Genomic DNA, 26,703 nt, shown 5'->3' on the forward strand with positions numbered 1-26,703 from the left:
ATGGCAATCACATATGAAATGTCAGGTCCTTCACTTTAGCATCCTCTTACCTATTCTAGACTTCGTACCATACTGTAGTAATAAGTTATGGGTTGTAACTTGGTTTATGAAGAAAAGGTAAAAAGGATTGAAAGGTTATTTCTGAAAACACTAAGGGTTTTACTTCTTTCTTTGGAAGATTTCTTCAAATCCTGTATTGCAGAGAAAATTATTCCTTTGTCTTAGCTTTTCCATCCATTCTGTTCAACTTTTTTTTTTTTTTTTTTTTTTTTTTTTTTTTTTAAGCTTAGTAGTATATCCTTGATTAGTACTAGATATGCTTGTTTTCCACTAGCTTCTTTCACTTTGAATAGAATGATGGTCTTCATTGTATCTCTCTGATATTTTCTTGTAATCTTCCTTTTGTGTTCTTTCTTCCTCTTTGTTCCCCTCGTATTCTCATAAACATATGGGTATGGCTGATAAAGGTTTTGCCTATACTCCTTGTCTGGAGTTGGGTAAAGGGTAAAGGGTTTTATGAAAGAAAATGGCTTATTGTAAGGCTCAAAAGGGTTTAACATAATGGTCATACTAGGTGGGATAAAGGCTGAATGGGTTCACTACTTGACTTATCAGTATGATACTCTATGTCGAATAGACTACAAGACCTAATGGCTATCTCCCCAGTTGATGTCACTTCGTGATTAACCAAATCAACAAATAATGAGACTATATTACAACGACATAAAGAACTGAAAGATGTTGAGTCACTAAAACTCAGATGTTTTTGTAAGAACTCTCCAAAGAATAGGTATAAAGCTCAAGTCTCACGGGCTAAGTCTAAAAAAATATGCTTCCAGTTTACTAGGGATTAAATCTCTCTTCTAACAAACGTACACAAAACTGACCAAGTACTATGGTGGTGCCTTGATAACGAATTCTATCAACAAGAACTATGTCTGAGCATAATAAATAGTCTAAGCGGTAATAAAATCAACAATATCAACTATCTATCAAACTCAACACAAAGCAGTATAGAATATATATCCCAGACTCATCATTAAAATTCATTTTTTCTCATGCTGCTGAAATAGAAACAAAAATATTTTTGTTTTTGAAAACTAATTTTTGAAATTCATTTATCAAGTACACCCTCCCCCTACTTATGCATGCATTGACCTCAATGTATATAGAAGTAAATGAAATGGATGAGAAAAAGGTAGGATGTTACCATTGATGCCGAATATCAAAATTAATTCCAAAAATAAGAATATTTCCTTTTACCAAGATTTTTTTTAAGGTTTTTTTAAGTCAGATCCCCAAGACTATATATCATGCATTATCAATTTGGAGTGAGGAGATCACCTTGTGGGTCGTCAAAAATACTCTTTGATATGCTGGAAAGATTGCTGGTGAAGTTGCTTCTCTACCTTGAACTATTTCAGGTCTGATGATTGTGTGATAGGCCCTGTGATTTCTCTGTGTAGAAGATTGACGAAAATCTTTTTTTCTAACAAGACAATAGTATCTGATGTGCCCTTTACCACCACAGTAATGATAATGGATGTTTGGCTAAATGCGCTCAAGGTGGGCAGTAGACTGGTTCACATACCTCTCTCGTTCAGACAATGATGGTGTACAAGAAGCTTCAACAGTGCAATGCTTATTATCAATATGGTCCACTTTCTACTTTAGAAGACTCATTTCAGTTTCTAGATTCTATTGTTTTTCCAAAACTTCTTTAAAAGATTTCTCTAACAACCGATTTTTTAAAGGCGTAAGTCATTTGTTTATCCTGAAATATAGAGTTCATCTTCTCAAGATATGATACTCTCTCTGTCAATTTTCCATTCTGCTCACTTAAATCCTGAATTTTCTGCAGAGATTCCAAGAACATGGCTAGCAACGCCTCTGTGGTGGGGTTCTCAGGTTCATCACAATTTTCTATAGATTGAGCACTCTCAATTGTATCTTCGGATGGGCAGGATTCTTGTATCATGCTATTGAGGAAGTACACCGCTCCACCTTCGACATCATCACAATCCTTATGCAACAGGTGAAAGATATTTATGTCCATGGACATCTTACCAAAGTTGATCTTCATTTCACCGTTATGACAATTTATTAAAGCTTTTGCGGTAGCGAGGAAAGGTCGGCCTAGAATAATTGGAATTTTATCAAAGGCCTCCTAGGTGTCTATCACAATAAAATATATTGGATAGTAGAAATTGGCTACTTGAACAAGAACATCCTCAACTATGCCTCTAGGGATCTTGGTAGAATGGTCAGCTAACTTCAATTTGACTTTTATAGGCTTTAGGTTCTCCAGGCCCAACGCTTGGTACACATGATATGGCAAGAGATTAACACTAGCACCAAGGTCTAAAAGAGCATTACTTGTGAATTTTTCTCCTATCTTGCATGATATTGTAAGACTTCCTGGATCTTTGAGCTTGACTGGAGCTTGCTAATGGATAATAGATGTTGTTTGTCCAGCTAGAAACGCTCGCTTTGGAACATGAGTACTTCTCTTTATGTTGCATGCATCCTTCAAGAATTTGGCATATGATGGCAACTGCTTGATCGCTTTGAGAAAGGGGATATTAATGTTATCTTTCTCAAATGCCTCCTTCATCTCTAAAAATTGCTTGTCCTTTGTGCTTTGAGCAAAAAACATAGGAAAATGTGTCTTTGGTACAAACACATCAACATGTGTCTGCTCTTCTTTCTCTTTGTCATTCTTGCATATCCTGTCTTGGTCATCTTGACAAATGGGAGTGGAAAGGATTTCCCCCACTTCCTTTCGAACTTCATTTGAAATCTTGACTGATTGCTCTGTAGCAATGTCATCATGAGAAGGTAAGTCAACCTTGTTGTCTATCTTCAATCCTGATCTGAGAGTAGTAATTGAGCTGACATGATCATGGAGGTGATCAGTACTTGAAGTTGTCTTAATGTGGCATACATCTACGCTCCTCGATATCGGTTCTAATAAGCTAGGTTGAGTGGCTTGTGTCTTCTGGACAAAGCGTGGTCGGTTAATTCGACCTTAGCCTCTAGAGACTCCATTCTAGAACATTGACTTGCCCGAGATTACTTGGAGATTGAGTAGGCGACCGCAATAATAAGCTCTAGAACACTTTCAAACTTTTGATTTTTCTGTGATAACAAAGTAATAGCATCTTGGCAGGTGCGGCATACTTTCTCATAGGATCAAGCATTAACTCTTCACTGTATTGGAATTCTGCTGAGAGTATAATTGTTATTGAGTAACTAACTGTGTAGCTTGACTTGTCTGTGTAATATAACTTTGATCTTGAGAGCCTTGGGGTCCAGCATTCTGTCTCCAATAATTGCCTTGAAAGTTATTACCACCTTGGTTGGGCCTCTGAAATGAGTTTATATTATACTCTCCAACTAATGCATGTAGGGCAGGGAATCAGGTCGGGTTGACCCGAATCCGACCTGACCCGATTACCGAATATATCGAGTTCGGGTGTATTTTCATATCTGCATAAGTATTTCGGGTTGGGTTCGGTTAAATTTGGCTTACCCAATCGGGTTCGGATACGAATTCGAATAGACATTATAAAGCCCGTTAACCCGAATGTATATCCATGTTATCCAATTACATTTACACTTGTACTTCAAACTTTAACTTCTTCAATATAAATAAAACTAGGTATCAGCCCACAGCCTCCCACCACACCTTTACTTCATCCCAATGAGATAAGAATTGAAGAAGGGTTATTTAATTTAATTCTTATTATGTTGAGGTGAGTTATTTAATTAATTATTGTTTGTTGTCTTGTTGATCCACTACTTTGTTTTTACCACTTTTTCTCTTAAGCTCAAGGAAGTATCGACAGTTCGACACCAAATACTTGTCTAAACAACTTATTTTGCTTTAACCTTGTAGTTTTAAATTTTAATGGTACCCTTCTTCCAAGCTTTTTTTGTTAGAAGTTATGCATTATTCATTTGTATAGTATACTAGCCCCAAGTTCCACATCGTCTGTAGAAATGTTTACTGATCCAAACATACCCACTAATCTGGTTGAACCTCCACTTGCACAACGTCTTTCAAGAGTTCATGATCAGTACTCAAAAACCCATTTACTTGTTTAGTTTTTATTGGTTTGTTTTTTACTTGTAATTAACCATTTCTTTCTTATGCTTTAATGCAGAAATCCGACACCAATCATGGTTAAACCTACAAATGACGCTATTAATTTGCCTGATGGTGATCTTGACGATGGGGTGGTGGTTTTGAATGATCAAGCCAATCCGAAAAGACAGAGAAAGTTAACGTCAAAAGTTTGGTTAGACTTTGATAGGGTACCGAAAGAAAACAAAGCAGTGGACGCGATTTGTAAACATTGTAAGACAAAGATGGATGGGAGAAGCACCAGTGGAACAACTCATCTAAAAAATCATTTAAAGAATTGTCGAAAAAGAAAGAAACCTGACATACGACAACAACTTCTCAGTGTGAAAGAAGAAAATGATGGGTCGACGACGGTTGAGACTTTTAAATTTGACCAAGAAAGAAGTAGACTGGATCTTGCATGCATGTTGATCATTCATGAATTGCCATTTGCTTTTGTTGATTATGATGGCTTTCGGTTATTTGTGAGTAATCTCCAACCTTTATTTAGAGTAAATTGTGCTAAGACCATTGCATCTTATTGTATGGAGGTGTATAAAGGAGAAAAACTCAAGATGTACGATAAACTAGAAAATGTTGGTAGGAGAATCAGTATTACTTCAGATTTGTGGACCTCTTGTCAAAATCTAGGGTATATGTCCTTGACTACTCATTATATTGATAAAGACTGGAAGTTGCATAAGATGATACTAAACTTTGTGAAGGTAGATGCGCCTCACACGGCAGATCGTCTTTCAAAAGCTATTATGGCATGTTTAATGGAATGGAACATTGATGGAAAACTATTTGCAATGGCATTAGACAATTGTACAACAAATGATCGAATGTTAGCAACCATTTGTGCGGAATTGGATGATAGAGATTTGCTTTTAGGCAATGGGAAGTTGTTTCATATTCGTTGTACTGCTCACATTCTCAATTTGATTGTTCAAGATGGGTTGAATGCCCTTGGTGATGTGCTCATGAAGGTTAGAGACAGTGTGAAATTTGTTACGAAATCCCAAAAGAAACAAAAGCTTTTCGATGAGGTTGTTAAACAAGTTCAAATAATTTGTGGGAAAAGCTTAATTTTTTATTGTCCCACTAGATGGAACTCGACCTATGACATGATTGAAGTTGCTTTGATGTACAAGAATGCATTTAAACGCTTGCACGACCGTGACCGGGATTATAAGCTTGCTCCAACAAAGGCAGAATGGGATATGGCATATGATGTAGCTGCTTGTTTGAAGAAATTTAATGACTCGACTAAGGTTTTTTCAGGTATGCATGTGTTTAATTATTACATCTTTGTTTTAGGATGTTCTCACATGCTTACTTGTATTGATATAATTAAACTTATATTGTTATTTAGGTTCTCTATATCCAACAATAAACATTTTTTTCCTTCATGTGTGTGAAATTCACATTGCACTAATGGAGTGGGTCTATAATCCAAAGGAGTATATCCACACAATGGCAAATGTTATGAAACTTAAGTTTGACAAATATTGGAGCACTTGTCGCTCTGCTTTAGCTGTTGCTGCCATTTTGGATTCACAATTCAAATTAAAACTAGTGGCATATTTTTTTCCAAAGATTTATGGAGATGGTTCGGCTGATAAAGTTAAGAAGGTCGAAGAAGCTTTCGAAAGTTTGTATAATTAGTATGCAGCACAAGTGCCATTAGATTCTTCTCAAAATATGGCTACGAATGTGGGATCTAATATCATAAACATGGGCAGTGGATTTGACCAATTTGTTCAGAAACTTGACCCCCAAGGCACGAAGAGAGATATAGACTTGTACTTGGAGGAGCCTATTTTGCCTCGTTCCCCGACATTTGACATATTATCTTGGTGGAAAGTGAATGAAGCAAAGTATCCAATCTTGTCAGCTATGGCTCGTGATGTTCTTGGGATTCTGGTATCAACAGTTCCATCTGAATCGGCATTTAGCACCGAAGGCAGAGTTATTACTAAGCATAGGAGTTCTTTGTACCCTGAAACGGTGCAAATGTTGATTTGTACACAAAGTTGGCTCAAAGAAGGAAGGAAAGGTAAACAAACCACCCCCTGGTCCTCCCAAATTATAATAATGGTGTCGGTTATAAATTTTTTATTGCTTCTAACATATTTATTATCTCTGGTTGATAGATCAAGACACACTACTTTGTGGATTTGGTTCTGAATCTTCTTGTGTTGGGTATGTTGACACACTCATTATGTTTTTTCATTTGAACTTTAAAATCCAGTATACTCATTCATTTTTTTATTTTGTTTTTTGTTTTGCATTGGGAATTGACCAAGTGCTCACTTGAGTAACTTCTTTAGATGATGCTGGAAACAATTTTGGGGTATGTACATATGTTTTTGTCATTCCCCAATCTTTACATAAACATAAGGTATGTTCATATAAAGTTGGAACTCTATACATGCAGTTAACTAATTTGGTTTTTTTCTATTTGCAGGTGTATATGCCATGTGGATATTTTGTGAAGAGGATTCTCACTTGTCATTTTTTAAATTGTGATGAGATTTTGCTTGTTAGCTGGACTGTGAGTCTCTGACTGCAGTATATATGATGTCCCTTCTTATGAGTTATTGAGTTATGACAAACAATTTTTTCATGGATTGATGGGAGTATGGAACCCGGCCATCTCAGTAGTTCAAAACTTCAAAAGTTCAAAGTCAAGATAGCTAGTTAGCTACGAGTTGCCTGTTGGACTAATACTTTTTTGTTTTTTCCTACATAGATATTGTTATAGTGTTGTACATTTTTCCAAATTCAAGTTTGAAATGTGTGGTTGTGTTTTGGGTTGCTGCAAGCCTGCAACCATAACATTAACAGGTGGAGGACTGGAGGATATGGTACACTTCTTCCTTAGATATTATTTGATTAAAAGTTATTACTTATTATACCAGTTGAGAAAATAGGTTTAATCGGGTTTCAAATTCGGGTTCGGGTTTGATAATCGGATTCGAATTCGGATTCGGTATGATTATCCAAACCTTAATCGGGTTCGGGTTCGAATTCGGATAGAGTGAAATTATTCGGATTCGGATATACCCTATCTAACCCGAACCCGACCCGTTCCCTGCCCTAGATGCATGTTGATAGTAACCAGGACATTCTAAAGTTGCATGAGAAATGTCCGAACAGACTTCGCAGTATCGGCTAGCTTGCATGACTGGGAGAGATTTAGCTTGAGACTTGTTGATCTTGGAGGGATTCATGGAGAACTGATTGAATTTCTTACTCAAAGTTTCAATGCTAGTGGCTAGGCTAGCCAATGTAGGCTTCAGTTATTGATCTGATTGTTCATGTGCTTGGTAACCAAATTGCTTTGGCTCCCCCTCCATGCTAGCGACATCCTCTTTTCTAGTAGTCTATTGTTGTGTTTCTTCAGCTAAATTCTAGAGAAAGTTGTAAGCTTCCTCTCCATCCATTGATGTAAACTTGCCTTTGTGCATTGACTGTATCATTTACTTGTTCATCATCGAGAGTCCTCGATAGAAAAAATGAGCCAGTGTGCTCTTATCATAACCATGATGTGGACACGAGACTAGCAGATTGTTGAATCGCTCCCAACTATAATGATATTCTTCAGTCGCTTTTCCTTTGAAATTGCTGATAGCTTGCTGCATGGCATCAGTTTTTTGGGGTGGGTAAAACTTGTTCATAAACTTCGTTCTCAACTTCTCCCAGTTGTCTATTGAATTGATCGGTTGTGTAGTTAACCATTTGGAGGCTTTACCTTCGAGTGAGAGCGAAAAAAGAATCAACTTGATACTCTCATCTTTAATATTCTGGTTCTTGAAAGTTCTGAGGACTGATAGAAATTTGTTCATGTGAACATATGGCTGAACATTGTCTGAACCATTGAACTTTGGAAGCATAAAGATTACTGATGCTCTAAGTTCAAACTGGTTAGATTCTGTCTCTGGAAAAACAATATTGCTGGGTGGGTCTCCAATGATTGGCGAATAGAAATCGCTCAACTTCTTTCTCTGTTGTGCTTGCATAGGTGGGATAGCTTCAGGATTATTGGTGTCCATAACACCTCCATCATTGCGTACGGCCATTATATCAATCTCGTCTAGTACTCTTGTGAGTCGGTTATTAAACCTTGTCCACTGTTGTGTTCTTACTAGACGATGATTGGGACAACGGGGTATACACTAGAAAATGCTATGCAAAGATGATGAAAAACTATCCTACTATGCTTGAATGCAATTAAACTAATATGCAACTATTCTAAATTATACTAATATGCAAAACTACTTTCCTTCAACCGGGTTGGGCTTTGCAGCTAGGATCTCGCCCGTTGTCTAAAGCTGTCTCTTCTAGGGTTATGGTGAATCACTTAGATTACTTAAGTACCACGACCCACAGACGATAGTCCGTTTGTCAAGATTGAGACAAGAAACACTAGAGTTTGATGTTTCACTATGTTGGCTTACAACTTCAATTGTTGAAAAGGTCCTAAATGCAATTATACTAGAAAGCAATAAAACTAAACTACGATGCAACTATACTAAGAATGAAATAAAAAGAATGAAGATTCGACTAACCTGGATGGTAGATCTTGTCTTCGAGATGTCCTTCAAGCTTCTTTCTTTCTCAAAAGGATGGATGATGCTGCTAAAATTACCTCAAGATCCAAACTTCTAATCTTGAAAGAAAACGTTAAACATAAACAACCTTCCCCGGCAGCGGCGCCATTTGACACGCGCTCCTTTTTTGTGTATATAGATGATATATGGATGATGTAAATAGATGATGGTCGTTGAACAAAATAGAAGCATATCAAAACCTAATTATCCCTCACTAAGTAAAGGATGAGTAGGGTATCGTTCAACTTTTAAGTGTATGTTTATATGAAGTACAGGACTGGAAAGGGGGTCTGAGGGATTAAAAACTATTATTATAGATTTTAGATTATAATACTAAACTAAACTAAACTAACTAAACTATTGAGAATTTATAAGAGAGGGAATTTAAGAGATTAGAATCCACCAATATTTTTTATTCAATGGCCTTTTGCTTCATGGTTGTTCTCACAAGTAGACTAAAATTAGGCAATCGAGCGAGTATCGATGCCCTCTTAGACGAAACATCGTTAACGAATAACTCTACTTAAGGTTGTTCCTATGTTCATGTTATTAATATATTCTTTCTTTTTATGTGAGCTTGGGCAGCTATTCAATGAATCACCATCTAAGGGAAACACAAGGAATACTTTTCTTACTCTAAAACACTATACAACTAGAAGAAAAATAGAAAATAATAATATAATATTCAATTACAATAAATAAAACCCTATTCTAGCATTATATTCAACTGCAATAAATATAAGCATGTCACTAGCAAATATTCAATTGCAATAAATAAAACCCTAAACTAGCATGATATTCAATTACAATAAATAAAAACCTTAATTTATACTTCCATCCCCTGGTTTGGGCAATGAAACTAATAACTAAAAATATAAAGAACTAACTTGAATAAAGAACACCATGAACCAAAAGAATCATTAAATCTTAAGTACCGGCTTCATCTCCTCCCTTAAAGGAGAAGATTAGCCTTCCATAAAGAAGGAAGAACACGAAAAATGAGAAGAAGAAAAGTTGAAGAACATAAGACTAGAAAGACTAATTTATTAAGACTCGGCTAGTTAAAACTGAATCTTTTATTATTAATCTCTCTCTGCCTCAAGTTCTGGAGACAAGAGTATAAGTGGATTGGCAAATTACATGAGGCACTTATGTCCTCTATTTATAAGGGTTACAATGAGTTCTAGAAGTATTCCAAACCGCCATTTGTTTCCTAATACAAATAGACTTCTTTCAGAGTCCAATTTCGTCTCCAAAACTGAGAAGGAATTGGCTACAGTGTCGTTTCATGCGTCTGGATGCACGATCCATGCATCTAAGATGCGAGCAATGCGTCTGGACGCGCGATCCATGCGTCCTAGATGCGGAAGTCTATTTTGTCTCTTCTGCTCTATCCTTCTATCATCTTTTGCGGGCTTTGGTCCAAGCAACGAATCCTTTGGCCTTGGGATTCCAAATAGGCTTTAAAATAGGTCCAAGTCGCATTTTTAATAGCTTCTATTCCTTGGCCTTCTCCATGATTGTCTATGGGCTTCCCATGTGATCTTTAATGCTCTGAATTGCTCTGTTTTACCCTTTTTTCTCTAATATTCTACAAAACTCTCTTTTTCACCTGTAGAATCATACACATAACTTACAAACACTATTAGTCCACTAAGATGGCTAAATAAAAGGCATAATCGAGGGTTAAATTGCAATTTTTGAGCATTTATCACAAGGCTTTTGAAAGTTTAATGAAGAAATATGGGGTTACTCACAAGGTTGTCTTACCTTACCACCCCTAGACTAATGGCCAATCCGAGGTCTCTAATAGGGAAATTAAGCAAATCTTTGAAAAGATGGTCTGACTAGATAGGAAAGATTGGAGTTTAAGACTCACTTTGGGCCTACAGAACTGCTTTCAAAACACCTATTGGTATGTCACCTTATCGTCTAGTATTTGGTAAGCCCTGCCATTTGCCTGTAGAGTTAGAGTATAAAGCCTATTGCCCCATAAAAAGCCTTAATTTTGACCTTGTCAAGGCTGGTGACCATAGGAAGTTGCAATTGAATGAGCTTGAGGAGCTTAGGAATGATGCATATGACCTCTCTAAAAATTACAAAGCCAATATGAAGAGGGTGCACGATAACCAAATCATGAGGAAGGAATTTTTTGTTAGTCAAAAAGTTTTACTGTATAATTCCCGTCTTCATTTGTTCCCTGGGAAATTAAAAACTCGTTGGTCTGGTCCTTTCATAGTCACGCATGTCACTCCTTATGGACCAATCACAGTTGAGAACCCAAAAGATGGTAGTAGTTTTAAAGTCGATGGTCAACATTTTAAGCCATTTTTGGAGTTACGTTCCCCAGAAGTAAAGGAAGTACTTCTGGAAGATCCTGTCTATCAAGATTGATCATCTCTTCAATCACCGCTGCGTCGGGCTAATGACGTAAACCTTAGCGCTTTTTGGGAGGCAACCCAAAGTATTGTACCTATTCTAAACTTTAGGTTTGGGGGTGCACTTGTATATATAGTCGTTGTAGTATAGTTGTATTTCCTTGTGCTTTCATTCTTATTTTATTGGCAAAAAATGTGATTAGTAAATAAGCATCAAACAAGGTAAAATGTTTTAATTTCTCTCTTTCCAAGCTTACGTTCATTTTGTCTTTAACATCATTATTGTCATTTTTGTGGCTTAGTTTTCAACATTGGGGACAATGTTTCATTTAGGTTTGGGGGTGTTGAAATTTAAAATTTTCTCTTTGATGTTTGTGATTTTTGTTATTAAAAAAAAATATTTTTTTGAAAAAAACAAAAAAAATGGTGTTATAGATTTCAACTATGGGATTCTTATGATAATAAAGGTTTGATACCCTTTCGATGATGAAATAGGTCTAGAAGTCTCAATTTGGCTACATACTTTGACTTGAGTCTTAGAAATCTGAGTTAATTAGAGTGTAATAGACCTTGCATTAGTTCTTGAGTATCTTTGCATGAATCTTGCATTGCATTTTATGAGTAATGAACTTCTAGAATCCAAGAGTCAGATGAATTAACTAGACAAAACATGTGAGTCTGAGCCAAAAGCCTGCATTATGTGTGAATTTTCTCGAGTGATGACACCATGGATGAAGCTTTTCTGAGTAGAGAGATGCACACTTCTTCTTGCTAGATCACCACACAGACACCTAGGTAGAATTTAGGCATTCTTTGACCATTTAAGCCTGGTATATCCCACCTATATATATCATTTCCTTAGAAGCCCTTGAAGCCTTGCTCTTTAAGCCTTTTTCTTATGAACCAAATTCCTTAACCCATATCTTTTAACCCATAATATAGCCTACCTAAGTTGTTACTTGAGAGTTAGGATGACTGTGAAGAAAATAAAAAAAGTGTACTCAAAATCAGTTGCTTCCTTAATAGAAAATTCAGAGTTTCAAGACCTTGCCACAAGTCAATTAAAAATCAAAATGGCAAGAAGATGTGCCCACCTTCAAAAAAAAAAAAAAAAAAAAAAAAAAAGCTTGGGCCTCCTTGAAAGTTACAATTTGAATTGAAGAAGCACTAAAGTTCGAAGTTTCTATAAGTAGTTGTGAAGGCCCTATTCTCTCAAGTAATAGCTCTTTGAAATATCCATTCCTTTTCTTGTAAACCCCTACCTAAGCCCCATTACAACCCATTTAAGACCTCTAGCTTCATAGGCTAAGTGTGGTGTGAAAGTAAGAAGATGATGTGATGACCGACCTCGGCTTCTTTGGTTAGTCATTGAGAGTGTAAGGATTGAGTGTGCCCTCGCACACTAGAGAGACCTTAATTTGGAGTGTAATAATATGAGTAATACGTGTTTATGACACAACCGGTGAGAACCCAAGTTATTGATTCTTTCTAAATATACCAGAAGTGAAGTTACTCGTGCATAGCATTGCATATTTTCATAGCAGAGTGCTTATATTGTTTAATGCTTGTGTTTATTGCATTTTTATTAACTCTGGTGTCACGAGAATTGAAGTTTGTTGCCAAAAGAGATGAAAGGACTTTGTTGAGATAACTTAGGGTGATAACCTTGATAATCGAGTCTTTATAGTCTAATTCAAAACACCATAATTTTGTGGGTATATTCTCTACAAACCCTCACGAGACAACACTCGTCCTCTAGGGGTAACCTTGAGGTTTAACGGCTTGTTGCACAAATTAAGTGCAGCCGCGATTCCTGCGAATGTGAGTTGGGATTTTGTTTTGTTTTGTTTTGCTCAAGGACTAGCAAAATATAGGTTTGGGGGTGTTTGATAAGTGCCTAAAGTTGTATATTTTATATAGTTTTATAGGCACTTTATAATATCATTTATGCTTAATTGCATATTTTTAACGTAAAACCATACATTTGTTTTATTCCATGACATTATGCACATTTTTTTGTCATAAAGGTTTATTTGCATATATGTGCATATCTTTGGAAAAGTCCCATGTAAAATATGTTTTATTAATTTGGTTTAATATTTTTTTTTTGTAGGAAATAAAGATGTTGGTCAAAGGCCAATCAAATCCCGAGCCCATGAGCCAAAAAGGATCATTTAAAGAATCAATAAGTGAGAGCTCATTAAATAAATTCTGCTATCAAGAATGGAAGAAAATGTTAGAGAATTGATAATTATGGAAGGAAATCAAGAAAGGATAATCACAACTACCACTATATATCCTTACCATTTTCACCCCATTAAATATTCTCATTTCCATTAATCATTTATTCCCTTGACATGATTTTATTATATCAAATTATTCCTTAATACCTTATATTTTTGTCACCATATATATTCCCCCATATCCTCCATATTCTTGCCAATCACTCCATTCCTAATTCAAAACCATATCATTCAATTTTATCCTTTATTTGATTACCAATTTATATTTCCTTCCCTCATCATGCCTTGATAATATCTCTTCTATATTCCATTTCCAAAATTTCTTTATCTTATATTCTTTTCCCATATCACAAAAATTGTTTCCATTTCATGTGAAGATATTATGCACCAAGATATTCTTTGTAGAAGCTATAAATAGATAAGAGAATTGGCATTGAAGACATCCAGACTTGAGAGAAAAATACATCAAGCTAGTTCTTTAGTTAGTTCATTTTTGTTTTAAGGGAGAAAGTTTTGAGCTTGTATTAGTTTCTCTTGTTCTCGATCAACAATCAATACAATAATTCAAGTTTCAAGTGCAATGGTGGTATCTACTTCTTATCTTTTTATGTGTTCTAAACTCATGATGGGGTAAAATCTTTACCCTAATGGTGGAAGATGAATCCCCTATCATGAAGATGTAGGCTTATTTTCTTGTATTTTCAATTTTTATTCGCCAGTATAATCTTTAACGTATCCAATTATATTCTTCATATGAATTAATAATATTGAAACGAAATGTGCACAAGTTCTATCACCATAATAATTGGGGTATTTCTCATTGTTAGTTTCTTTTACCATTATTATTTTTATTAAAGCTTGTTCAATAACGTTTTAGTTGCCTATCCTTGATGACTTATACTACTTTAATTTGTTTGAGTTGATTTGTTATGTTTAGATAGCTTCCTATAATGCTTGAAGAATTTGAGGATTTATTCTTTTAAAAAAAAATGTGACTAGCGTCCATAAAATGCATTTATTGAAAATCATCCATTAAACTTGCAATTAGCGTTGGAGAATAAATGTTAGGAAATATATGAAATTTAATTTGATAAAATTTATAAAATAGAAAGGAGAATAAATGTTTGGAAATATATGAAATAATGTATTCTTTAAAAGTAGGGGTGAAGTCATTCACCATTATGATTTCTCATTAATTGAATTCTTGAAAACCAAAAAAAAATTAGTTTAATTAGTTGATAAAATAGAAGCAAATTTTCATTCTTAGATTAAATTAGGTTGATAAAATCAAAATCCAAAAAAAATTGTTTTAAATCTCGCATACCTAGTTAGTTATTGGTTTATTAATTCTCTTCGCTCTAATTTCTCCATTTCAAGGTGTGGTACGACTCTAACTTGCCACTATTCTTTTTAATTGTCGCAGGTTTGAAAATTATATTTATTGATTTGCAGGTTCGAAACGACAAGAATTTGTGTAAATTAGATAGCCTCTTCACTTTGTGGTTTAGAATATTAATCCGTAATTTTCAAATTGAATTATCTTAAACTCAATCTAGCTTGTATAATAGTTTTATTAGATTTATGGTGATTTAGCGGTAAATCATCACCGTTCGGCTTACGTACTAATGTGTACAAATTACGAAAACAGATTGATTGTTTCCATATCCTCAAAGAATACACTACTCCCACTTGAAAAGATTTATCACATGAACGTGGCCTACGAACGGGTGTCGTTATATTAAATTATTCTAAAAAATATTAGCAACTATGCATAGCTATGAGATATGAAAATTATATTAATTACTCATTTAAATTTCTTGCAACACTCTCTATAAAAAGGAAGCACCAAACCTTGATAAAACTCATCGATTTCTTTTTATTGTTAGGTTTAATAATAGAAGTTTGATTGAAGTTTTTGTGAGAATTCCCAATGTGGCGAAGATAATGTTGAAGCTACTTGAATAGCAAGGCATTCCCAATCACAATAAAAGAATTATAATAAACACTACTTAGAATGCAAAACTATATTTGTCGAGACATTTATTCCCCCTACATATAATACAAATATGTTTTAAGGTTATTAGTTCAATGCATTTGCATCAAGTTTCTGAATTTCCATTAATTATTCTTTGAGGTTAGTTTAATGTAGTACGTTGCATCCAGTTTCCAATTTCTCATTAATTATTCTTTGAGGTTAGTTCAATGCAGTTGCATCAAGTTTCCGATTTCCCGTTAATTATTATTTGAGGTTAGTTCAGTACGTACAATTGCATCCACTTTATGATTTCCCGTTAGTTATTCATTAAAGTTAATTCAGTATAGTTGCATCCAGTTTTCGATGTTTCGTTAATTAGTATTTGAGATTAGTTCATTGTATTTGCATCATTGTTCCAATATCCCGTTAATTACTCTTTGAGGTTAGTTTAATACATCTGAATCCAGTTTCTGATTTTTCGTTAATTGTTTTTCTAGGTTAGTTCGATAGTTTATAATTTCTATACAGTTTGTATACATGTAAGAGTCTGTTTTTATAAACTCGCTTTCGTTTTGGGTTCCTAATTACTCGTAATTACTCATGTGAGAAGGCTAAAAAAGTGGACATTTATGCTTTGAGGTCAGTGCGATGCAGTTACATCCGATTTCCAATTTCTAGTTAACTATTTTTGTAGGTTATTTCAATCATTTGCATCCAATTTCTGATTTTCTGTTAGTTAATCTCTGACTTTAGTTTAATGCAGTTGCATCCAGTTTTGGGTTTTCCGTTAATTATTCTTTGAAGTTAGTTCAATGCAGTTGCATCCAATTTCTGATTTTATGTTAATTGTTATTTGAGGTTAGTGTTACAACCCTTTTTCTACTACAAGAACTAACCCCTAGCTCTCAGACCCTCTTTACAGTTCCAATCTCTTTCCTCTCACTCTTTTCTCTCTCTTCAGACACTATTCTCTCCCTTTTTCTGATGGCTGCCTCCTCCTTCTTCTTCCCTTCACTTTCTCTTTATATCCTTTCCTTTCTTCATCCGGGCCCTCCACCTGTCCCTCCATCTCGCGGTCTCCTTCTCTACGCGTGTAGGGTTTCCGTACTGCGACCACGTGACTTAGCCCCGATCCAGTACATCGCGGCATGCTATCTTTCGTTAACTCGGGCGCATCCTCTCTTTGATACTTTGGGCCTCCAATACTACCACTACAGATGCCCCCTCTCGAGTCCGCTACCATTTGGTGATCGGGGAGTCAAGAGTCCCTGATGTCACGTTTTCCTCCGCGGTTCCCAAAGATTCTTTTTCCTCGCTGGACTCACGAGTCCCATCGCAATTATAACCTGCGTCCCCTCATTTCTTGCGCATCCACGCGTCAATCCCTGACTGATCCCTTTTAGTGTCGCCTCGATTTCAGCCCCTTCCAATTACTCTTTTGCCCCTTCCTCTTATAAAAAGCCCGCTCGATTCTTTCCCTTTCCATTCAGTCTTTCATTTTCCTCCTAACTGCTCTCCCTTTTCTCTACTCTTCCCCTTGGTTAACTGCTCCGGTCACGCGCGCGGCTGTTCTTCCTATTTTCTTTTGTGGAGGGTTTTGTTCTTGCTGCTCCTCCCTTCCCTCAGGTTGGTCCCCTTTCCTCCTTAATCCATTATTTGCTATATTGCGTGTTTCTCTCTTGAATTTGAGACTATTCAGCTTCTTCTCTCTCCAACCGGTCTTGTCGTTTTAACTTCTTCCTCGACCTCGATGTCGGCGTCCGGATCCGACACCTCATCCTCCCTCCCGTCCCGTGGTGTCACCTCCCCCACCCGACCGGATCGGGGCTCCTTCCACCTCTCGGCGCCCTTTTGCCCTTCCTCCATTACCCCCCCGCCCGCCCGCCGACCTAATCTCGAAGTGTCAAAGGCAAAGGCGACTTTACGGCATACCCGGCGTCATATATGGAGCATGTCCCCGCCTCTAACCTACTACCCTCATCTGGTTCCCTATAAGCCGGGCTGTCTAGTTGCCACGGTGGGGCAGATTCTAGCCGGCCTCCGTTTGCCCCTCACCCGTCTTGACGTCGAAGTATGCAATCACTTCAACATACCTCCTTGCCAAGGCATCGACAATTTCACGGAGGGTTATGTATCTTTCGCGAACCACTACAACCGGTCGAAGTCCCCAAAATAACGATCCAGCGACATGACGCTCATTTTACATAAAAAGAGCACCAAGGATGTCGGCGTGGGATACCATTCTTTACGTGTTTGACCTGGAAGCAACATTTTATACTTCGTGTCACCTCCTCGGACAAGTTGTGGCACCATTACCCCCTTTACATCTCTGGGAACTTCCTCTCCGCGGATCTTCCTCCCGACTTGAGCCTTAATCATCTGGCCTTTCTCCCCAGCGGTGAGTTTGCCTCTCTACTAATCCCTTGGTGTAGGTCTTCTTTGCTCCCCCTTCTGACTTGACCGTTTTCTTTTTCAGGTTGGCGTCCGGACTCGAAGTCGCAGCCCTACGATAATTTCTTTTCCACCACATTCAGGAAGATTCGCGACCTGGGACAGGCCCAATCTGCGGTACTAGGAATTGATCCCGTCACTGCCACTCCCCTCCTCTCCGATCCCCAACTAAAGTTTATTGGAAAATATTGTTCCCCTTTTTACCACCCCCCACCGCCCAAAGAGAGAAAGCCTCGGGATTCACCCCCTCCCAAGAAGAAGAGCCACACCAAAAAAGCTTCCCCCCGCCACCGACCAAATCGCCGTCCCCCTTATTCATCCTCCGCTTCCCCACCTCATTCCGCTGACCCACACCCTTACCGGTCCCTGACCACTTGGGAAGACCAATACTCTTCCCCTCATTCGCTCTCCACTTCTTCTCCTCATCCCGACATGAAACCCACAAAGCGCAAGCTTTTCGGCAGACGACTTCGATGATGATGAGGATGTCTCCGTTAATGCGTCCCTACACTGCCACTCAATCCTCCCCTCCTCCGGCTCCTAAGCGTCCGCGGACCTCTACATCTGAAGAGGACCCGCCCATCATCATCCAGCGGACCAACCTCTTTGCTCCCCTGGTCGAAAGCGGCCGGCGGAAGGAAGTGGCCCCCCGCTCTCTGAAAGAGGGGGCACTGAGCCCATTCCTACTTTCTGCCCCACCTTCAAGGTTCGGAACCGCACTCTCAACATTTGCGATTTGGCCTTGGACAACGCCGTCGTGGCCTCCTCTCTGTTCTATGGGTCTCATCTCCCCAGGGACATGGCCTATGCTGATGGGGGAACGTTCGACTCTCACCGGACCTCCTTTTACACTGGCTGGGAGAAGGTACTCTCTCTCTTGTACTGGGTGCCTTTCCCCCCCCCTTTGAATGCTCTAACCTCTGTTATTTCTTTTCAGATGAGCTTGGACATCTCTTACATGATCCGAGGCCTTTTTGGTGCAAGGGCCCGGATCGACCAATTCAGACGGCGACATTGCCGCTGGAGCAAAAATGAGGGCTCGCGGACATAGAAAGCTTCGGGGCCCGGGGAAGGTGAAGGCTGGCTTTGGAGCCGCCCACCCGCCTATATGGATAAGGTTAATGACCGCTGAGTAATCGGCGGGGAAACCCTCTTGGCTCGGCATACCGCCCGCCACGGCCTCCCTCCTCGAAAGCACCGGGCTGAAATGGCGGCGCTCCACAAGCAAAGACGACGATTAATCGACATAGATGAGCTCGGGGATCACCGGGTGCCCAGGCCGACAAGAGAGTGGCCAAAAAGATTAAGGAGGAGCATGAGCGGCTTATCAAAGAAGGGCGACTTCTCCCTGAAGCCCCGACCGCGGTCCCCCCTTCAGAGGTGGCGGCTCCACTTCCGGAATATGTTTCAGCGGTCGATGATGCCACTGTCATAGTGGCCGGGGTGATAGACGCTGCTGCGGATGCCGCCCTCGAGGAAGCCGCCGAGTCAGTGGTCCACGAAAATGTTTAAGTGTGTTCTGCTTGAAATGGCCTGTTTTGTGCCCTGGCCAGGCTTCTTTGTTACTATTTGTAGTATTTCTGATACCTTTCATTTTATTTTTAGTCTCTCCGGTTGAGGATAACTGATTATGGATACACCAAATATTTTGTCTTTGTCAATCCCAAGTGTCCTTGTCGGTATCCGATATTTGTATGACTTTAGTGGTAATGGTCCTCTATCATCGTCTTCACCCATTTGGTCGGGAGCCTCGCTCCCTTTGCCCCCTGTTCAGGTCGAGACCACGCCCTTGACCTATACTCATGTCGGACCCCTTGTCCGCGGACAGAGGAAGCCTCTTCGCTTCCCCTTGCCGGCATCTCATATCGTGTCCGGGGCGACTCCTCCTCGCCGGCTTCGCTGAATCTCGCGACCCGTCGTGGACACTCTTTTTGCCCGATTGAGTTTTAGACTTCTCCCCTCGGAGGGCTCTCCCCTTCGTTCCCTCTACTCAAGGGCGGTAAAATTCACGCGACATTAACCATCTCAAAAGTACTAAAGTTTTATATATGTACAACTAGCTCATGTGGTTTACAGCCACTCCCCATTACATTTACTCATGAAATTTTTTTAGCAGCCTTACATTCCACGGTTTTTCAACAGCTCTCCCTTCCAAGGTTCGCAACCTGTAGGTGCCTGACCCTCCCACCTCAATCACCACATAAGGCCCTCCCATGTTGGACCCAAATTTCCCTCGCTCACCTTCTTGGTGTTGGGGGTTACCCGCCCAGCATGCCGGTCTCCCACCTTAAAGCTCCTAGGCTTCACCCTCTTGTTATCTTTGCCGTTGGAGGCGGCGATGGTACTCTTCTAGTCGGATGCGCGCGGTGTCTCTTCTTTCTTCAGCTAGATTCATATCTCTGGCTAGGATGCCCCAGTTTGATCCATCCTCAATGGCTGAGGTTCTAGTAGTAGCTGCCACCAGTTCTGTTGGTATCACGGCCTCAACACCATATGCTAAAGAAAAGGGGGTCTCCTTTGTAGTGGTCCGCGGCGTTGTTCGATATGCCCATAGTACATGGTTGAGCTCGTCGGCCCAGGACCCTTTCTTGCTTTCCAACTTTCTCTTGAGATTGTTTAGTATGGTCTTGTTGGAGGACTCCGCCTGCCCATTGCCCTCGGGGTTGTACGGGGCCGAGAACCCCTGCTTCACATGATAGGCCTGCAGAAAGCTCTTAACTCTCGATCCCGTGAACTGCGCTCCATTATCTGCAACGATAGCATACGACAACCCGAAACGGCAAATGATATTCTCCCACAAGAACTTAATTACTTGGGCTTCCTTTACCACTTGCAGGGGCACGGCTTCAATCCACTTTGTAAAGTAGTCTGTCGCGACCAACAGGAACCTCCTCTTACCTCGGGCCATTGGCAGCGGCCCCACTATGTCGAGGGCCCACATTGCAAATGGCCATGGACTCGATACACAGAGCGATTGGCTCGGGGGCCCATATATCAGTTGAGAGAATCTTTGACATTTCTCACACTTCCTGGAGAACTCTACAGCGTCTCTTTTCATGTGCGGCCAAAAGTAACCTTGTGTTAACAACCGGTGTACCGTTGTCCGGCCCGCTGAATGACTCCCGCAGTCTCCTTCGTGAAGCTCACTGAGCACCTCTTGAGCCAGCTTCGGCCCCAAACATTTCAACAGAGGCCCGTTGAAGTTCCTTCTATATAATTCTCCTCGAATCAGTGTGTACCTCTCGAGACGCCTGTTCCAATCTCCGCCTTTCTTTAGGGTCTTTCACCTCGACCCCCTCCAAGAACTATTTGAACGGACCCATCCATCCATCATCACCCCTTGTCGTGATCATTACCTCTAACCTTTCCTCGGTACTCGGCCTGCTCAATTTCCTTATCTCGATCATCCTTTCCTCAGATCCTGGAATGGCGGCGGCCACGTAAGCCAGAGCATCGGCGTGGCAGTTCTCCCCACGGTTCAGATGGAGGAATCGGATTTGGTTGAACTTCGAGGCCCAAGCCCGCAGGACCCCCAAATACCTTGCCATTCTGGGACACCGAGCCGCGAATCCTCCATTCGCCTGGCATACCACCAAATTGGAGTCGGAGTATACGGTGAGTTCTCTCACGCCCAATTCTACCGCCATTCTCATGCCCGCGATCACGCGCTTCATACTCCGCCTCGTTATTTGATCTTTTTGAAAAGCCCAATTTCATCGTCTGCTCTAACCTATTGTTCTCCGGAGTGACCCGATTACCGCGCTTCCATTCATTGCCGGCATCTCATTTGGCGATCCATCAAAACACCCTCAACCATTCCTTGCATCCCAGGGGTTCAGACAATCCAGCTCCTCCTCTCTCTCGGGCTCCAAAACCATCTCCTCCCCCCATGTAGGATCCTCTGCAGGGAACTCCGCCAAGAATTCCGCCCTGCCTGAGCCTTCTCTGCTGTCCTGACTTGATACTGAATCTCATATGAACTAAGCATCACGGCCCATTTCAAAGATCCTCCTGATTTTTCAGCCCCGAGCCCAGCGAGGGCGGGTTAGTCACCACAATTACTGCATGGGCTTCGAAATAGGGCTTCAGCTTCAGGGCCGAGAACACCAAGGCTAGGGCGTACTTCTCTACTCGACTGTACCTAGTCTCTGCGTCTAATAAGGTTTTGCTCTAAAAGTACACTGGTCTTTCTATTTTATCTACTACCCGAACGAGGACTGAGCTGATCGCGTAATCTGTGACCCCCAAGTACAAAAATAGTTTTTCTCCCACTTCGGGCCGCGACAGCAACAGTGTCTCCTCTAAATAACTCTTAAGCCCCCGAAGTGCCTCTTTGCACTCACGTCCATTTGAAATCTGTGGTGTTCCTCAACAGATCGATCTGATGGCCTACATTTGTCGGATGACTTTGAGATAAACTTGTTGAGAGCCGCGACTCTACCCTTGCCAACCGCACCTCCTTCATCAGATCGCGGCGGCGGCATCTCCACCAGCGATCTTATCTGTTGGGGTTTGCCTCTATTCCCATTTCGTCCACGATGTACCCCAAATTTCCCTGTGGTGACTCCAAATGTGCATTTCTCGGGTTAAGTTTGGGTTGTGGACCCGCAGTATCTGGAACGTCTCCCTCAACCCCTCCAGGTGCTCTAATTCTGACATGCTTTTCTCCACCATATCATCGATGTATATCTCAATGCCCCGTCGGATCTTGCCCTCAAACATTTTCTCTCCCAACCGCTGGAACGTAGCCCCTGCATTTTTCAACCCGAATGGCATCCTCGTATAGCAGTATGTGCCTCCTTCCACCACGAATGATGTCTTTTCCTGATCAGGACCATACATCGCGACCTGGTTGTACCCCATGGACGCATCCATAAATGAGAATATACTGAAGCCCGCCATCCTGTCTACCAATTCGTCCACTCGCGGCATAGGATAACTATCCTTCGGACACTCCAGGTTTACGTCCGTGAAGTCGACACACATTCGCACCTTCCTATTTTTCTTTGGGACCGCAACTATATTGGACAGCCACTCCGTGAACTCCACCTCTCTTATGATCCCGGCATTCTTTAGTCTGGCAACCTCTTCCCGGATTCCTTCCGCGTATTTAGCCCTCATTCCCCTCATCTTCTGTCTCACCGGCTTCGCGTCCTCCCTCATATGTAGGTGATGACATGCGAATCTCGGATCCAAGCCCGTAACATCCTCTATTCCCCATGCGAACACGTCCTTGTTCTCCACCAAACATTGCACCAACTTAGCCTTCCACTCGCTCGTCAGCCTCGATCCAATCGACGTCAACTTCCCCTCTCCGCCCTCTCCCAGATCCACTACTGTTTCATCTAAAGTCTTCGAAACCATCGCGGCCTCTTCCGCCCCCTCCACGGCCCCGCACTGTAATTGCTATGCCGACCTCTTCCTTGGGTTCGCCGATCCACACCCCGGCTCACGGGACATCCTCTTAATTGTGTTCTGGTGGCTGTTCTTGGAGGCCACCTGATCTCCGCGGACCTCGTATGTTCCCGTAGGGGTAGGGAAGCGTATGACCTGATAATAAGTCGAGGGCACCGCTCTCATCTCATGTATCCATCTCCTCCCTAGGATCGCGTTGTACTGGGATTGGGAGTCCACCACCATAAATCTCGAGAACACCGTCACCGGACCCGTTGTCACTGGCAGCAAAAGTTCACCCATAGGCTCCGTGACGCTCCCATTGAACCCATACAAACTGGTCCGCGGGGGCCTTAGTTTCCCCGGGTCCATCCCCATCTCCTCAAGAGCTCCCTTAAACAACAAATCCGCGGTCTTTGCCCGCGGTCAATCAGGACTCTTTTGACCACATAATTATCCATTGCTACCGTGATGACTAGCGCATCTTCATGCGGAGTATCCACGGTTCGGAGATCTGCATTGGAGAATGTAATCCCCTCTTCCCCCTTCCTTAGCTCTGTGCCGTAACTTTGCCCTCGGTGGGACTCATTAACTTGTTGAATGCTCGCTGTCCTCCTGACCTTATCCCGGTGGTCATTGTGACTCAGTGCTTCCCCACTGAAGATAACGTTTATGGTTCCCAATATTCTTCCATCATTGGGCGCCGGCTCCCTATTCTGTGGCTCCGCTACGAACTCCCTCATCACTCCCTTCTCAACTAATCTCTGAACCAACCATTTCAAAGCATAGCAGTCGTTTGTTCCATGATTGTGCACCTGGTGATATTCGCAGTAGGGCTTATTAGGCATTTCGGCAGGAAACGTTCGCGGACCTTCATATCCCGGCACATTCTTTATCAACGGCAGTATCTCACTCAACGGTCTCGCCAGGGGCACTTGTTCCACCTCGCGGTATGGCTTTCTCTCCCTCTGCTCCCTGCGTGCCATTTCCCTCCCCCTCTCCAGCCGCGGTGTCTTACCACGATACCTTTCCCCACCTCTGTCTTCTCCCTCTATCTTCCTGCGCTCCCTTCCTTTTTCTACCGCTGTAACTGCCTTAGCTCCCCTCTTTGAGTCTTTCTGCATAGTGTCCTCATATCTGATATACTTCTCTACACGCGGATAGAGCTCGTGCAATGTCGCAATCTCATTCTTTGCCACGGACTGATGTACCGCCGTACCTGGTCGCAGCCCCCTCTCGAACGCTATTACCGCCGTCCTCTCATCCAGATTTTCCACTTTAAGTGTTTCCGCCTTGAAGCGACATAGGTACTCCCTAACTGATTCGGCGGACCTTTGTCTGACATTAAATAAGGCCGCGATGTCTACCACCCTCCGCTTCTGATGTATAAAGTGATCAACAAAGGCTTGCTCCAACTCTTGGAAATTGGTTATGCTCCTTGACGGCAACCGATAGTACCAGTCGAAAGCCCCTCCTTTAAGACTGGCCGGGAACATCATACACCGCAGACCATCGTACTTCGCCTCTTGCCAGAGAGGCATCTGTTGCCAAAAGTGATGGATGTGATCTGCCGGGTCTCCCGTTCCATCATATCTCTCAAACCTTGGCTGATTGAAACGTTTTGGCACCTCAGAAGTCCATATCGCATCTGCCAGCGGGTTGCGGTTCAGTCCCGCCACCACCTGACTGGCCGCGCCCGTCTGAACTTTCGTTTGCAGCAGATTCGCCTCCCGGTCGTTGTTAATCATTTGTTGGACTTGCTCCATCGTTAATCCTGTCACCGGGTTGTCCACCAGAGTCGGCCCCTGTTCCTCCTCCTCTTCCACCCTTTCGTTCTCCGATTCCTCCCTTGTCTCTTCCCCGGACTCCTCCTCACTCCTTTCTCTTTCTCTCCTCAGCCCCTCATTTTCTTCCCTCAGCCTTTCAATCTCCTCCCGCATAAGTCGAACTTCTTCTTCTCCCCTTCCTTCCCTCGCTCTTCCCGCTTCCTCCACCGCCGCCGGCATTTGTTCTAGGACTCTTACCTTCCGAGGTCTACCCACCGCCTTCTTTGGTGCCATTTCTTCGTTCCCCATAGACGGCGCCAAATGTTACAACCCTTTTTCTACTACAAGAACTAACCCCTAGCTCTCAGACCCTCTTTACAGTTCCAATCTCTTTCCTCTCACTCTTTTCTCTCTCTTGACACTATTCTCTCCCTTTTTCCTCATGGCTGCCTCCTCCTCCTTCTTCCCTTCCCTTTCACTTTCTCTTTTATCCTTTCCTTTCTTCATCCGGGCCCTCCACCTGTCCCTCCATCTCATGTCTCCCTTCTCTACGTGTAGGGGTTTCCGATCTTCGCGACCAATTGACTTAGCCCCGATCCAGTACGTCACGGCATGCTATCTTTCGTTAACTCGGGCGCATCCTCTCTTTGATACTTTGGGCCCCCAATACTACCACTACAGTTAGTTTAATGCATTTGCATCAAGTTTCCAATTTCCCGTTAATTATTTTTTGAGGTTAGTTCAATGCAGTTACATCAAATTTATAATTTTCCGTAATTATTCATTTAGGTTAGTTCAGTACAGTTTCATCCATTTTTCAATATTTTGTTAATTAGTCATTGAGATTAGTTCATTGCATTTGGATCCAGTTTTCGATTTCCCAATAATAACTCTTTAAGGTTAGTTCAATACATCTGCATCTAGTTTATGATTATTTATGCTTCGAGGTTAGTTCGATACAATTATATCCGGTTTCTGATTTCCCATTAACTATTATTTGAGGTTATTTCAATGCATTTCCATTTAGTTTCCGATTTTCCACCAATTATTCTATGAGGTTAGTTCAATGCAGTTGCATTCAGTTTTTGATTTTGTGTTAATTATTTTTTGAGTTAAGTTCAATGCATTTACATCTAGTTTTTGGTTTCCCATTAATTATTATTTGAGGTTTGTTTGATGTGTTTGCATACCGTTTCCGATTTTTCGTTAAATATTTTTCAAAGATTTGCATCCAATTTCTAATTTCCAGTTAGTTATTCTCTGTCGTTTGTTTAATGCAATTTACATAAAGTTTCCGATTTCCTTATAATTATCTAATATGGTGTGTAATACCAACTTTTACTGATCCATCTGTAGTGTCCTTGCAAACATGACATAAAAAGTAAATTATGCTTAATTTACTATGTGGGATTATCGAAGATTATCCAGTTCCCGATTTCCCATTAATTATTCTTTAAATTATGTATGACTCACTATGTGAAATCTTCAAAGATTATCTATGAACGGGTGTTGTTATATTAATTATTCTAAAAAATATTTGCAAATGTGCATAACTATTATATAATAATATTATATTGATCACTCAACAAAATTTCTTATAACGTGAAAACTTCACTCTCCATTAAAAAAAAAAGAACTCACATTTGATAAAACCCTTCAACTTCATTTTGTTGTTTAATAATAGAAATTTGATTGAAGTTTAATTTGTGAGATTGCCTAATAAGGCGAAGTTCATATATATTGAAGCTACTTGA

General features: G+C 40.8%; 2 protein-coding genes across 2 annotated transcripts; one reads left to right on the forward strand and one right to left on the reverse strand.

Moving 5' to 3' along the window:
• The first annotated feature begins 3,923 nt into the window (after positions 1–3,923).
• On the forward strand, positions 3,924–5,794 carry LOC147482389 (zinc finger BED domain-containing protein RICESLEEPER 1-like). The gene is made up of 3 exons (XM_086576198.1): positions 3,924–4,611; positions 4,852–5,410; positions 5,502–5,794. Exons 1-3 carry the CDS (start codon positions 4,183–4,185, stop codon positions 5,792–5,794), a joined length of 1,281 nt encoding a protein of 426 aa, XP_086432324.1. The 5' UTR covers positions 3,924–4,182.
• A 17,742-nt stretch (positions 5,795–23,536) lies between these two features.
• LOC147482390 (uncharacterized) lies at positions 23,537–25,189 on the reverse strand. Its single transcript, XM_086579301.1, has one exon. It carries the CDS (start codon positions 25,187–25,189, stop codon positions 23,537–23,539), a length of 1,653 nt encoding a protein of 550 aa, XP_086435427.1.
• Between the last annotated feature and the right edge of the window lie 1,514 nt (positions 25,190–26,703).

Source organism: Coptis chinensis, chromosome 8 (genome assembly GCF_015680905.1).
Source record: "Coptis chinensis isolate HL-2020 chromosome 8, ASM1568090v1, whole genome shotgun sequence".
In the NCBI taxonomy this organism is placed as follows: Eukaryota; Viridiplantae; Streptophyta; class Magnoliopsida; order Ranunculales; family Ranunculaceae; genus Coptis; species Coptis chinensis.

Bases quoted from the DNA above. Each gene is read 5' to 3' on its own strand.
- LOC147482389 (XM_086576198.1), top strand. From the start codon at position 4,183: ATGGTTAAACCTACAAATGACGCTATTAATTTGCCTGATGGTGATCTT. The intron at 4,612-4,851 runs GTGAGTAATCTC...AACTTTGTGAAG, and splicing joins ATGATGGCTTTCGGTTATTT to GTAGATGCGCCTCACACGGC. The intron at 5,411-5,501 runs GTATGCATGTGT...ATTGTTATTTAG, and splicing joins CTCGACTAAGGTTTTTTCAG to GTTCTCTATATCCAACAATA.
- LOC147482390 (XM_086579301.1), bottom strand. From the start codon at position 25,189: ATGCCGGCGGCGGTGGAGGAAGCGGGAAGAGCGAGGGAAGGAAGGGGA.